This window comes from Pelobates fuscus, chromosome 5 (assembly GCF_036172605.1).
Source record: "Pelobates fuscus isolate aPelFus1 chromosome 5, aPelFus1.pri, whole genome shotgun sequence".
Taxonomy (NCBI): domain Eukaryota; kingdom Metazoa; phylum Chordata; class Amphibia; order Anura; family Pelobatidae; genus Pelobates; species Pelobates fuscus.
Window position 1 is genome coordinate 148,739,100 of NC_086321.1, and position 14,415 is coordinate 148,753,514.

At 42.9% G+C, this 14,415-nt stretch overlaps 1 protein-coding gene across 1 annotated transcript in view; it reads right to left on the minus strand.

Moving 5' to 3' along the window:
* Window positions 1-12,385: 12,385 nt before the first annotated feature.
* Window positions 12,386-14,415, minus strand: part of CDC45 (cell division cycle 45) — a 39,065-nt gene continuing 37,035 nt past the window's right edge. Inside the window, exons 17-19 of the mRNA XM_063454459.1 lie at window positions 13,704-13,780; window positions 13,089-13,154; window positions 12,386-12,582 (exon numbers count right to left, since the gene is read on the minus strand). Coding sequence (XP_063310529.1) covers window positions 13,090-13,154; window positions 13,704-13,780 — 142 coding nt within the window. The 3' untranslated portion in view covers window positions 12,386-12,582; window position 13,089. The remainder of the gene's footprint in view (window positions 12,583-13,088; window positions 13,155-13,703; window positions 13,781-14,415) is intronic.

Genomic DNA, 14,415 nt, shown 5'->3' on the forward strand with positions numbered 1-14,415 from the left:
ACTGCTATAGTTTAGTATGGGGGTACATGTTGATATATGTGCGTTAAAACCTTAAACAAAGTTGTTGTTTTTTTTAAACATAGCATGGGTTCTGATACAAAAGGACCAGTGACCAGAACCCTGCCAAGGACTATAGCGTTTCAACCTCATGTGTTTTGTCAGCATCTTGGACATTGAATTCTATCTGTGTTTTTAAAGTTAGGTGCCAAAAAGATCATGGTGAGGACAATCACAGAACAAATCCCACAGTGAAAACAGAAAAAAAATAATGTTGTGTATTACTTGCTAATCTATACATAGACAGACACCATCCCATCACATACATATATAAATCTCTCTCTCTCCATATATGTTAAAATGTGATTCTTTGTTGAACTAATTTGAATATGCCCACCCAGAATCCTTTGCGGTAGTAACATCACTGCAAATGTGTGATTCCTGTGGGAAAAGCAAGTCTTATGGCTTAACTGGTGTGCAGATTTTTGTTTAACATTGTATTAACTATATATATAGAGAGGAAAAGGTACATTTTGATATCTGGTGTGACAAGGTGTTGTGCAGGTCACATTTCAATTTTACATTAAATTTCTCTCTACTAAAATCAACAAGCCATTCAATAAGCCTGATGTACCTGGGAGAGCAGTAGAAGTAGCACATGCTTTGAACAGTGGATTTCAATGTTCATTGTTTTTCTTCCCACTGTCTATTTAGGTCTTTTTTTTTTGCAACATGTAAAACCTGTCAAAATAAATGTTATTTATACGAAGGTCAAATTTCAGAAACTTGCCAATTAAAGATAACAATGTTGGCGCACAGGAACTGCTGATGCAAATACATTCCCAGAACATTAGAGGGCACTACTTTGGGTAGTGGTGAGTGTCCTCTCCACAGCTGGCTTAATTATTATCTTGTAACTCAAAACCACAGATCAAAGTATTTTAGCAAATTCTAAAAGGTAAGTGATATTTCCAAAGAGCAATAATCTTTAAAAAAAATCAATAACAAAAAAAAATCAACTGATATCCCAGGGTAGATATAAAATAAATACTAATGAAGTTTTATGAACTAATCCAGGAACTCTGGACGATGTACAGTGAAATTGCAAATTTGAGACTAAATAAAAATCTAGACAAAAATTGAGCGAAATAACTTTTCCAAGCGTCACTCTCTTTTTTTCATGGTAGCCATAGTACCAGCTATAAACCCAGGACACATTTCATACCCAGATGAACAGAGAAACCAAATACCGTGATGCATAGAATTCATGCAAAAGAAGAAGAAAGTTTCGATTTAAATGGTTTAATAGAACAGTTGTTCCTAGAATTTTGCAAAACAAATATATTTAGGATTTGAGAGAAACAAGGAGTTCCTCTAAGCATAATATTCTATGGTTTTCTATAGAGTCCACTTTATACCCTTGTGGATATGTAAACAGTGCTGTCTGTGGATGTCAGATGCAGTTTCTTCTGGTTCAGTGGCGGCTGTCTGCCAGTTTCCACTGGGCCCACTGCGAGACGTCCAGTTCAATGAAAAGAAATTCCAGTCAGCTAAGCAGCAGGCGCGTGTGCCAGCATCACACAGATTAGTAGTACAAAATGTAAGGTACAGCCAAGATCCCAGGCTGTAACTCACTGTGTTACGCAAACACCACTGAAACTCTGCCGCACAGGTCTGAACAGTGGGCTGGCTTATTAACCCGCATCTAACTATTATAATGTACATATTTAAGGACTACAGGGGTGTCCAAGTCTAGGCACACAGCAATCTTTTTTTTCTAGCCACCTATTGAACAACATACAAACCATGGGGTAATTTGTATGCTATGTATCAAAAAATATCCACTGTAAGGAGAATAAAATTGTACTTAACCAAAAAACAAACTGTAAAACAAATGAAGACACACAAAAAAAATTATATATATATATATATGAGGACGTACTTGGATATAAACATAACTTTTATTTAAAGGGTGATATAAGGCACAACACCTAACTATTTATAAATAATTCATAAAACCACCAAAATATACCTTTCCATCAAGCTGCAAAATTTCCACTCTCCATTGGCAAATAAATGTTCAGCCCTAGCATGTAGAAATTGACCCGGGTTAGAGCGCCTAGCTGGTAGCATAAGTCTTGGCGTTTTGAACCCCACTCTCCATTATAACTCTAAAGCCAAGATATGCCACATACAAATGGGGGGTGGGGGGGGGGGGGGGGGGAGAGACATTGTCCCTTAACCTAAAGACACTTGTCATGGTAAGTCCTAGAGTAAAACGGAGCTCACTGAAATAATTCCCTACATAAACTGTCCCCAGTTGCCTGATAAGTAAAAAGTCAGTAAAATCAGTAGATTTTCACGTTACAAGTGTTCATTAAAATCTGGTTATACAGACACTATAAGGACCCAGACCACTTCAGCTCATTAACATGGTGTTGGTGCAGTGTCCCTGTCCCCTTATCTTGCAGGGTTAAGACTGCATCTAGTGGCCACTAGAGATGCTTCCTGCAGAACGACGCTGGGGGCCCTTAACACTTTGCATGAGGATGTCTAGAAGATCCCCATAGTAAAGCATTGTTTCTGGGAGGTGAGGTGACTTTTGGTACCCTGACGTTGAACGTCCTCACGCTCTACATGAAGACTTCCAGCATTAGTCAATTCTGCCTAGAAAAGAATTGCTTCAATGCTTTTCTATAAAGAGGGTTTAACGTGGTTTCGACATTGGTGCTGGAGTCGGGTAAGTACAGTAATTGTATTTTAACCCTTAATATGCTGGGGGGAGGGGGACACGAGATATCTATAGTGTATAAAATAGAATTTCAAGTCTCTGCTACATCTCTATCACTGACTGAAGCTTCATTATTTTATGACACCAATTTAGCTATGTATACTCTACCAAGTACTGTGGCTGGGAGTCATTCATGCAGTTTAAAGAATTTGTCTTTGATCTGCAACTGCTCCTTACCCTGCCAATGCAGTGATTGTCACTGAAATCAAAGACTCTAAAACCTTTATCTAGCCAAGCTTGTAATTCATATAAAGTTTACTCAGCCCAAAGGACATTGAACGCAACACGCTAAAGAGACATTTGTCACTTGTTTAACTTGTCTTTCAGAATTCCACAAATCTTTTGAGCACAGTGGAAAAATAAAAATGTCTTAATCCCTAATGTTATGACAGAGTGATTTTCCAAGCCCCTGGTGCTTTAAGCATAAATGAGAGCATATAAATAGAAAAAACTATTATGGACGATAACAGAGTTAGACAGAGGGGTTAAGCATCCTCCAAATTAGAACACAATTGGCACATACAATAAAATATGTAGGTGCTGGAGAAAAACAAGTTTGAAAAGTGCTTATATACTTTTGTAAATTCTCTCTTGCATGAAACTCAAGCAATGAACCCTTCCTCCCTTCCTCAATTATTATATATATGTTACCGTAATTAAAGCACAGTTCTTGCTCCCAAAAAGTTATGGTTCAACACAAAATGCTCCGTTAACAGCTTTCACATAGCTACTTATACCATTCACTGATCTGTACACCAAGGGGGGCTCCCTGATAATAATCCTCTAATAAAGAGCATGCATGTTACAGTGTGTACCAAGCAAAAGCCCTACAGATGGGATATAAAAAAAAAAAAGAACCAAAGGGCCCTGAAAAGTCTTCACTTATTAAAAGACCACTCGTCACAGTACTGCCATTCATCAACAGCAGCAATAGAGAAAGGGGAGTCAATGCAGAATGCATGCAATTGTAAGGGTGCATTTGCCATTTTCCATCCCACATCATTGTTCCTCTTTCTCCAAGTGATTTCTGAAATAAGGTTAGTGTCATCATTGGCCTGCTATTCCATATTTAGGTGACCAATAGGCAACATAGGGAACTATTGCAAGTCCATGTATTTTGACCTAAACGTAGAATTCCTTAACTTTATCTTCCAAAATTTACAGCTGTAGGGAAAGCAGAGATCTTTTTGCAAATTAGTTTTAATTTTAATTAGGGCATGGGGTTTACCTAATGATCCTTGTTTAACCATAGAGTAAAGCTTTCTGTATTTGCCACACACAAAGCTTAAAGGGACACTATAGTCACTAGACAACTACAGCTTAATGTTTTTCATGCAAACACTGTCATTTCAGAGAAAAGGCAGTGTTTACATTGCCCCTTGGGACACCTCCAGGTGGCCACTGGAGGGGCTTCCATGCTCAGGGCTGCACAGTAAGCAGCCCTGCCGTTCAGGGTCTCCACGCTCTGCATGAGGACACAGAATTTTCCTAATAGAGATGCATTGATTCAGTGCATCTCTATGAGGAGGTACTGATTGGCCAACACAGCATTTGGCCCAGCTAAAAATTGTCCATATTGATATCACAAAGTGGGCGGTGCCAGCGTTCCTGACCCTAGTGTTCCTTTAAGATTGTGATTAATTACGATGTGATTTCCCCCTCTATGATAGCACTGCTTTTCCAAATGTCAGTTTTAATTGTCTACACAGGTTTATTTTAACGGCATTTGCCTTTAATTTGTAACTACACTGAACAAAATTACAAATGGAACACTTGTTTTTGCCCCTTTTTTTCATGAGCTGAACTCAAAGATCTAAGAATTTTTCTATGTACACAAAAGGCCTATTTCTCTCAAATATTGTTCACAAATCTGTCTAAATCTGTGTTAGTGAGCACTTCCTCTTTGCTGAGATAATCCATCCACCTCACAGGTATGGCATATCAAGATGCTGATTAGACAGCATGATTATTGCACAGGTGTGCCTTAGGCTGGCCACTATAAAAGGACACTTTAAAATGTGCAGTTTTTTTCATACAGCACAATGCCACAGATGTCGCAAGTTTTGAGGGAGCGTGCAATTGGCATGCTGACTGCAGGAATGTCCACCAGAGCTATTGCCAGTGAATTGAATGTCCATTTCTCTACCATAAGCAGTCTCTGTAACAGATCACCTTGCACCCTGACTGGGTACCTCTGTTGAAGGATGGTTCTAGCGCTTACAGAGGGCTCCAATCGCTCCGCAGACACCACAACCACCGCAGACCCCACGAACCGCCGCAGCTTGGTTGGGGTCTCGCCGTCTCCTACCCACCCTGGACATACGACAAGGCTCCAGGTTTCAGTGGGTGAACCTCTCCTCCAAGAGAGTGAAGCAGGAACAAGCTCTTAAAAGAGCTTAGAAGTGATTATCCAAGGGAGCATGCAGAGCATAACAATCCCTTGTAGTGATATAATAATTCCCCCAATAAGAGACAGGACTCTAGATTGAGGGTGAAGAACAACTCTGGTTTAATGACACACACTCTGCTTTTATGCAATTCTCCCATGCAAGGGAGACGCCCACAGACAATTATACATTAGCCAATGACACAATGGTTACATCCCACACATATCCTCCCCTTAGCCTGAGAGGTAACCCAATTATCCGTACAGTTTAAAACATACTTTTTACCCAACTTTCATAACTCTAAAACTATACATTCAATCTTCATAAACCTTCATAAATTACATATTCGAACTCCGCACACTTTACTTACAAACATATCCAAAATTCAACCAATTCCATCCAGGGGTTAAAGAGTTAGCTGGAAGTCCTTTCTGACCACTGAAAAAATGACTAAGTCCCATTCGAACGTGCATTCGAATCTTCGAACAGGACTTAGTCTCTGTGGCTGAAAACTCGGTGCAGGAGAAGGTAAGGGTCAGCGGTGTTCGTTGAAATGTGTAGCCGATTTCAGTTCCATGGATTTGGCTACACATACCGCTGACCTCGTTTGAATGAACAAAGATGGCCGCCTCCACGTGTTCGTTTGTCGAATAGCGGCCACTTCGACTACTTCGGCTGTATCCGAAGTGCCAATTTAAAGTTGCAACACTGCTCCAAAGTAATTAAATGGCCAGAACCAGCATTATAAAAATCCCTCATGCCCAAATACAGTTCTTAAAGGGTCAGTAATAGTATAATAGAAGTCCATAAGCCCCAACTCAGGAGGCTGGCAAACATGCCCCTCCAAAAACCAGTGGCGAGGTTACTTTCGCCACAGTCTCCAAAGGCGTTTCAGTGAATTAGGCAGTACATCCAACCGGCCTCACAACCGCAGACCACGTGTAGCCACACCAGCCCAGGACCTCCACATCTCCAACTCAGAGATCGTCTGAGACTAGCCACCCGATGCAACAATCGGATTGCATAACCAAAGAATTTCTGCACAAACTGTCAGAAACCGTCTCAGGGAAGCTCATCTGCATGCTCGTCGTCCTCATCGGGGTCTCGATCTGACTGCCGTTCGTCATCGTAACAGACTTGAGTGGACAAATGCTCACATTCAATGGCGTCTATCACTTTGAAGAGGTCTTCTCTTCACAGATGAATACCGGTTTTGATTCTACAGGGCAGATAGCGTGTATGGTGTCGTGTGGGTGAACGCAGGGCCGGCGCTACCATAAGGCGGCCCACGTGGCCGCCTTAGGGCGCACCGGCCCTGGGGGCGCAAAATCAGGCTGACCGGAAGGAGGGAAGCGCACTGCGCTCCCCTCCAACCGACGACCTATTGTAGTGTGGCCGAGCGCCCGGTTCTGCGGGCGCGAGGGAGCACTCTCCCATGTGTGCTTCCTCTTCAGCTCCCTCGCGCGCCGCATACTGATACCGGAGCCGGAAGATGACGTCATCTTCCGGCGCCGGCATCCCTACGCGGTGCGCGAGGGAGCTGAAGAGGAAGCACACATGGGAGAGTGCTCCCTCGCGCCCGCCCGGGAGCCAGCCAGCCAGCCACCAAGGGAGCCAGCCAGCCAGCCAGCCAGCAAGGAGCCCAGGAGCCCAGCAGCACCACTGGACCCCAGGGAATCCCTTCAGCACTCCAAAAAGGTAAGGAGGCTGGGGGATTAAATAAAAAAAAAACATGTGTTAGTGTTAGTGTGTGTCTGCTAGTGAGTGTCAGTGTGTGTGTCTGCTAGTGAGTGTGTCTGCTAGTGAGTGTCAGTGTGTGTGTCTGCTAGTGAGTGTCAGTGAGTGTGTCTGCTAGTGAGTGTCAGTGAGTGTGTCTGCTAGTGAGTGTCAGTGAGTGTGTCTGCTAGTGAGTGTCAGTGTGTGTCTGCTAGTGAGTGCCAGTGTGTGTGTCTGCTAGTGAGTGTCAGTGTGTGTGTCTGCTAGTGAGTGTGTCTGCTAGTGAGTGTCAGTGTGTGTGTCTGCTAGTGAGTGTCAGTGTGTGTGTCTGCTAGTGAGTGTCAGTGAGTGTGTCTGCTAGTGAGTGTCAGTGAGTGTGTCTGCTAGTGAGTGTCAGTGTGTGTCTGCTAGTGAGTGTCAGTGTGTGTCTGCTAGTGAGTGCCAGTGTGTGTGTCTGCTAGTGAGTGTCAGTGTGTGTCTGCTAGTGAGTGCCAGTGTGTTACTGTGTCTCTTACTGAGTGTGTTTTAGTGAGTCTGTTTGATGTCTGTTAGTGAGTGTGTGTTTGTCAGTGAGAGTGTATGTTTTGTAAGTAAGTGAGTGTGTATGTATGTCTGTCGCTGAGTGTGTCTGTCAGTAAATGTGTGTGTCTGTTAGCTGGTGTGTATGCATCTGTTCATGAGAGTGTGTGTGTGTCTTCAGCACTTACCTTTCTCTAGCGCCGGACTCCCTTGGCGCTGGGGATCCCTCCGCCTCTCAGCTCCGAATGCTCTTGCTGCGCACGCATTCAAACCGCCCATAGGAAAGCATTACTCAATGCTTTCCTATGGACGTTCAGTGTTTTAGAATAGCGGAAGCTCCTCTAGCGGCTGTCAGTGAGACATCCACTAGAGGCTGGATTAACCCTCGGTGAAACATAGCAGTTTCTCTGAAACTGCTATGTTTTCAGCTGCAGGGTTAAAACTAGAGGGACCTGACACCCAGACCACTTCATTGAGCTGATGTGATCTGGGTGTCTGTAGTGGTCCTTTAATTGTGTGTGCATCTGCATGCACTGGCGTACATACCGCGGTCGCAGGGGTCACATCCCTGCAACCCCTGCGACCAGGTGCCCGTCGCCATGAGTTGCGGCCCCGGCCCGCTCAGAGTAAGCGCGAGGGGAGGGACCGGATCAATTTGCGCACTGGGGCCCCATGGGTCATGTGTACGCCACTGCACCTACCCTGGTGTCTGCCGCAGGCTGTGTGGAGGGGGCGAGGATATGAATGACATCATATCCCTGCTCCCTGTGTACCACACAGCGCGGCTGGCGCCCTGTGATGGGGCTGGGCTGCAGGACAGGACTCCGAGCCAGACAGCATGCATCCAGGGGACAAGATTGAACTGATGTAAGTATGTAATTGTGTATGTCTCTGTATGCATGTATGTGTCTGTATGCCTGTATGTCTTTGTACGTATGTGTCTGTATGCCTGTATGTCTCTGTATACGTGTATGTCTTTGTATGCCTGTATGTGTCTGTATGCCTGGATGTCTCTGTATGTATGTTTCTGTATGTCTATGTATGTATGTCTATATGCCTGCATGTCTCTGTATGATTATTTCTGTGTTTGTATGAACCTTATTTTAAACGAGGGTGGGGGGCACCAAAATGCATCTTTGCCTGTGTAACTAAAAACCCTAGCACCGGTCCTGGGTGAACGGTTTGCTGATCTCAACGTTGTGGATCAAGTGGCGCATGGTGGCGGTGAGGTTATGGTATGGGCAACAAACAAAAGTGCATTTTATTGATGGCATTTTGAATGCACAGAGATACCCTGATGAGATCCTCAGGCTTATTGTTGTGCCATTCATCCGACAATCACGTCATGTTGCAGCATGATAATGCATGGCCCCATGTTGCAAGGATCTGTACACCATTCCTAGAAGCAGAAAACATCCCAGTTCTTGCATGGCCAGCATACTCACTGGTCATGCCACCCATTGAGCATGTTTTGGATTGACATATACGACAGTGTGTGTCACGGGTGGCGGTCCGAAGACCAGGACCCCTGTGTGCCTGATGAGTCTCAGTGTGGAAATGGACAATCAGGGTCTGGTGCAGGGTAACCACACGCCCCCTTGTGTTGAGCACCAGAGTTTGTGCAGCCACATACCAGAGCTCTGATGCAGCTGAGTGGAAGCCAGGAGCTAGGGGATATGCTGATATGTATCCAATACTAGAAACAAGACAAGACTAGAAGAACCCAGAACACGTACAGAATACATGAGAGAAACATGAACAGGACAGGATTGTACATGAACTGGGAATACAAGACAAAATAAAACAAGATAAGAGATACAAGGCAAAACAAGAGGAGACATAACTAAGCCCCCAGCTACCGTATTAACAGGTTATCCCCTCCCCTTTCATATTTCTATGCCTGGGACATGGACTACAACGATATTTGCAGCGATAACAGCCCTACAGGCCTAATATAGCCCTAACCACTCCTGTGACCCAGGTAATTCGGAATTGCACAAAGCACAGGGTGGTGGTGTGCTTTGGGAGGGGCTACTAGGGGGTGGCGGCTGGACAGATCCACAGAGTGTCAGAAGCAAGGGTCTCCCCACAGCGGACTTCAACGATAACCTCCCTTTTACTAATAGCGGTCACATAACAAAGGACAGGTCATGCGAAATGTAATGGGGGATATATTATCACAATACCTGTAACAAGCCACCCACAATCAGGAACACATAATCGAACCAACACAAGTAAAGAAGGGATTGACACACACCTCAAACCCCACGACAGACACAACCCCCGCATAATGCCTACCAAGACACTCAATAACCACACAAGACCCTATCACAAGAGAAACGAAAAATAACGACACCTACCAACACTCACACCACCTGATAAAACCTACACCACTGAGTGGGACCAACATGCAAAGGGGGAAGAGAAGGGCTTAGCCCACCCCGCAGGTTTCAACAGTGGCACACACCGGCTGGCAGGAGGACAAAGGCAGACAACTGTAAGTCACCACATACAACCCAGACCTAGCATGCCAATACGCATCACCTCTTAAGAGAACTCAAAAGACTAAACCCAGACAGTCCTTTTACAGGAAACCCATTTACCAAGCACCATAGGGGTGAAACTTAAAGACCATATCTATAGCACTGGCTATGAAGCCAGATCACACTGCAAACACAATGGGTTTGCGTTACTAATCCACAAGTGATGCCCTCTGCGCATAACGGGGGTGGAACCAGACTCTGAGGGACGTTACTTGGTGGTCTCGGGGACGCTGTTTGCACACACCATAAACATTTATGTACCCATCGACCCAACCAGATAATTCTGGGCAACATTAAAGGAGGCAAAAATTGAAATGCTATCACATAGCATGACTATATTGAGGTGGAGACTTCAATGCGGTACCCAGCCTGGCAGCAGACAGGGGGGGGCGCAAGTGGGGGCCTACCATGCTCCCACGGCAGCAGTAGCCAGGACAAATGGCACATAACTTCATAGGCTCGACAGGACTGATATACATATGGAGGGCGCAGCAACTGGATGAAGTAGACTATATGTTCTATTCAGCGCCGCATGATTCATATTCACTAATAGATTACTTCCTCATAACCAACCAAGTCATTCCTAAAATACCCAAGTCCTCAGTGGGATCCATTACATGGTCAGACCATGCAGACATTGGTATCGAGATAAACAACCTATGCACCACGATCCCGTGGTTCTGGAAATTGAATACTTCTTTACAAAACGACCCCCTCATGAAGAAAACCATCCACAAAGAAATAGAACTTTTCAATGGAGTACTACACCAGACCTAACACTCGTGACTATATGGGCCGCACATAAGACAGTAATTGGACGGGCACTCATTAGGGAAGCAACTTGCAAAAACTAAAGGCCCTACTGACTGACTTACGCAGGTCAACACAAGACAAACCCAACACCAGACAGACTCCAAAAACTGAAGCCTCATTGTACGCTCACCTGAGCTCTAACACTGAATGCAGAGAACTACATTACACAACACAGTGAGAATCTGATCTCAGAGAGGTCCTAGAGGGCACAGAATGGAGGGAAATATGGGATGCAAATAGGGCTACCACAGTATTTATCACGCAGCAGGAACAAGCATACAAAACCATGCTCAGTTGGTACACTATCCCGGTGAAGTTACACCATATGCACAAGACCCCGGATGACCTCTGTTGGAGGGGTTGTGGACACAGGGGATACATAAAAACATGTGGTTGGACTGCCCTAAAGTGCAGTCCTTCTGGGAAGAGGTGGGAGGCCTTTTGGAGAAGGTATTCCAGAGACCGGTAAAAAGAGACCCATCAGTGTTCCTACTGTCCAGGCAAGTAGATGACTGGCCAAGAAGGGAACACTATTGCACAAACTCACCCTAGCGGCCAGGCGAACCATGGCACAAGTATGGCTCAAACCTGACACCCCCCCAGTTGGACACTAATTCATAAAATTAAAGATACCCATATAATGGACCATCTAACTGCACACAGAGGTACAATGAAATCATACGAAAAGATATGGGAGATGTGGATGGCTAGAGATTGGGAGGGGGACTAGGGGAAGCGGGTGCTGGGAGGCACTAAACCCCTACACCAAGTAAAAAGAATTCCGCCCCCGGCCTTCCGACTCAGAGGGCCACGAACCCAAGATAGACATGAAACTCCAGGCCAACCGATCAAGAAAAGGCTCGAATTTTACCACAGAAACCCAGCAAGCATAAAAAAAACACTACACCCAGACCATGTGAGGGACACTCCTTTCCTTACTTCCCCCCGCCTTTTCTACCTCTTGTGAGAGTGTCATTAAACTGCATATGTACTAGCAACTGTACAGCTACATAAGAGACTGACCTGTGAACAATCTTGAAATGTTTGTTAATGTTATTGTTTTGCAATATGTTATGGTTTATTAAAAAAAACTGTTGTCGGAATGCTAGACACCCATGAAAGACAGCAAGGATGCCTAACAACTATTTTTTTTAAAAATTAATGAGCTTAGGTCATTGGCTAAGCGCTCACCCAATTAGTTGACACTGCACTGCGGAGCTTAGCTTGGGAGAGGTAAAGGAAGCTTGTTTAGCTTACTGCTAAAAGCAACTATCAATAAGATCGATACATAGTTAGACATGGCGTACATTAAGTTCAGCCTCTCTAACATCTGTTTTTGCTGTTGATCCAAAAAACTAAATTTAAAGATATAATAAAAATCAATTATCGTTATCAAGATAGTCTTTTGTTTTTTTAAATAGTATGCTTGGCAGTATTGTCTACATACAATGGGAATCTTTCAAATCCAGCATTATTAAAATCTGTGGAGGTGTGAAAAAAAAAAAAAAAGTGTAATTCAATACATTTCCTGTGCGTTTCAAGCATCACAGAAAGTATAACCATTTCCTATTACAATTTAGACAAATTTTATTTTGAACAAGTAACTTTAAAAAGAAAGCGAGCAAAGAGTTTTCTTTATTTACATTTTTAAGATAATTTCAGTAAACAAGGTATAGAAACATTTTATTGAATACACATTTAAAATATCCAAGTTTTAATAATTTAATTGACATAAAAACATATAAAAAGGGCTCATATACAGTAGAAGGCAGTGTACAACACACAGAGGAAGCCTGGATAAGTGATCCACAGATTTCTGAAAACGAGAGAAAATTAAATACAGATAAAGAAACCCCATATTTCCTTTACATCTGATTAACTGTTATTGACATTATCGACAAAACGTTAGAATATCATATACACAAATCTTATATTTTTCTATTTTTAAAGACCTAGTCTAAATAATAATCAGAAGAATATATATCGGTCTGTTAATTTATTTATTTCTAAATGGGGCACATTAAGCATCAATACTTCCAAAAGAAATGATTGGCTCCGAGTGATAGGCTAACCCACCTCAGTGCTTCCTGCCTAGCATTGCTGGAAAACGTCTGACTGCTTTGGATGCATATGTGAAATGGATGAGTAAATGTAAGTTCTGAATTATCAGAGCAGCTGCAGAGGTGCTGGGCTTTTGGAATATACCCAGTCTGTCAAAAACAAACATTTCACATACAACCACCCTAAACAAAACAGGAATACAGAGGACTTTCTCCACACTAACCACAATTTTGAACCCTATCAATGGGTTCTTTCACTTACCTTAGGATAGTAATGAGATGAGGGCATCCAAAAACTTGCTGCGGTCTTCTGTTCTTAACTCTATAACTAAGGATAAGGGGGGAGGGGGGGTGATAAATGTGTAAGTACAGCTAATACACAAAAAAGTATCAGTTTCCATACTAGGGGAGTTCTTTTTAGTAGCATTGTAATGCAATTCACCAATTACAGTGCATTTTCAGTTATTTTTATTCTCACAGGATGCATCAATGCTCCCTACAAGATCCCACAATAAGTACACAAAAAATAATAAAAAACCACAAGACTGGCTGGCAAAGTTTCAGTCACTCAAAACATATTAGGAGGTGCAGAGGTTACACTGAGCAGATCTCATGCCGTTTGACCTCGCTCCACAACAGATCCCTTGAAAACTGTCGTTATTCAGATGAACACCTACAGAGCAGCTGTATCTATGCATTAATGTTAATGGAGGTCTTCCAATACATTGAAAAAGAAAAAAACACTTTTTTTGGTTGGGTGTAAAAAAGAAAACATAAAAGCCCACATATCTTCAAAGAACAATTTCATATTATGCTTGGAAGGATGAAAATTATGTGCCAAATGGTTAGTCTGGAGTCAGCGTGTTAGTCTACTTACTTGAAATATCAAACTGATTGTGTAATGTTCGAGAACTCGTGCTCTCTGCTGCTTTCTCGAATGCGCGGCCAAAAAAACTGCATTTAAAAATAAACAAAACAAAAAGGACCATAATGTAAATAATTAATTATGCCATTATCTTGGATGTATGCAGGATTCCCCCCATAACAGACAATGGTAGTTGCAAATTGTAGTCTTTGCTTGAGCAGCATACTTTGTTCGCTTCTTGATCTGCCAACATTTAGGTCAGTTACTAGCTACATACACCAATGATGATGATGATTTACAGTAGGACGAATTTAAAAAGTGTTCACTTTTTCTGGTAAACAACAGGATCATTTTTGATGTATTATGTCAAAGTAATTGGTGTTAAAAGGCTGATGTTAACACATTTAATGTATTACTCATTTGTAATGTATTAAAAATACCCAAAACGTTAAAGGCAAAATAAAAATATGTAACTTTTTGCAGTTGCTGCATAGATCTCTACCCTATTCCAAAGCAGAAAGTAGCAAACACACTTTCAGCTTTTCAATTCCTATTCAGTGTCTTTACGTTTTGCATGAAGTCACTGAATGTCTGTTGTGCAACCTTTGCAGAACCAAAACCAGGGTTCCCTCTAGTGGCAGTTCAAGTGACAGCCAGTAGAGGTGGCCTATGGTAGCATTGTAAACTGTTCCTTTTCTCAGAAAAGGCATCGTTTACACTGCTG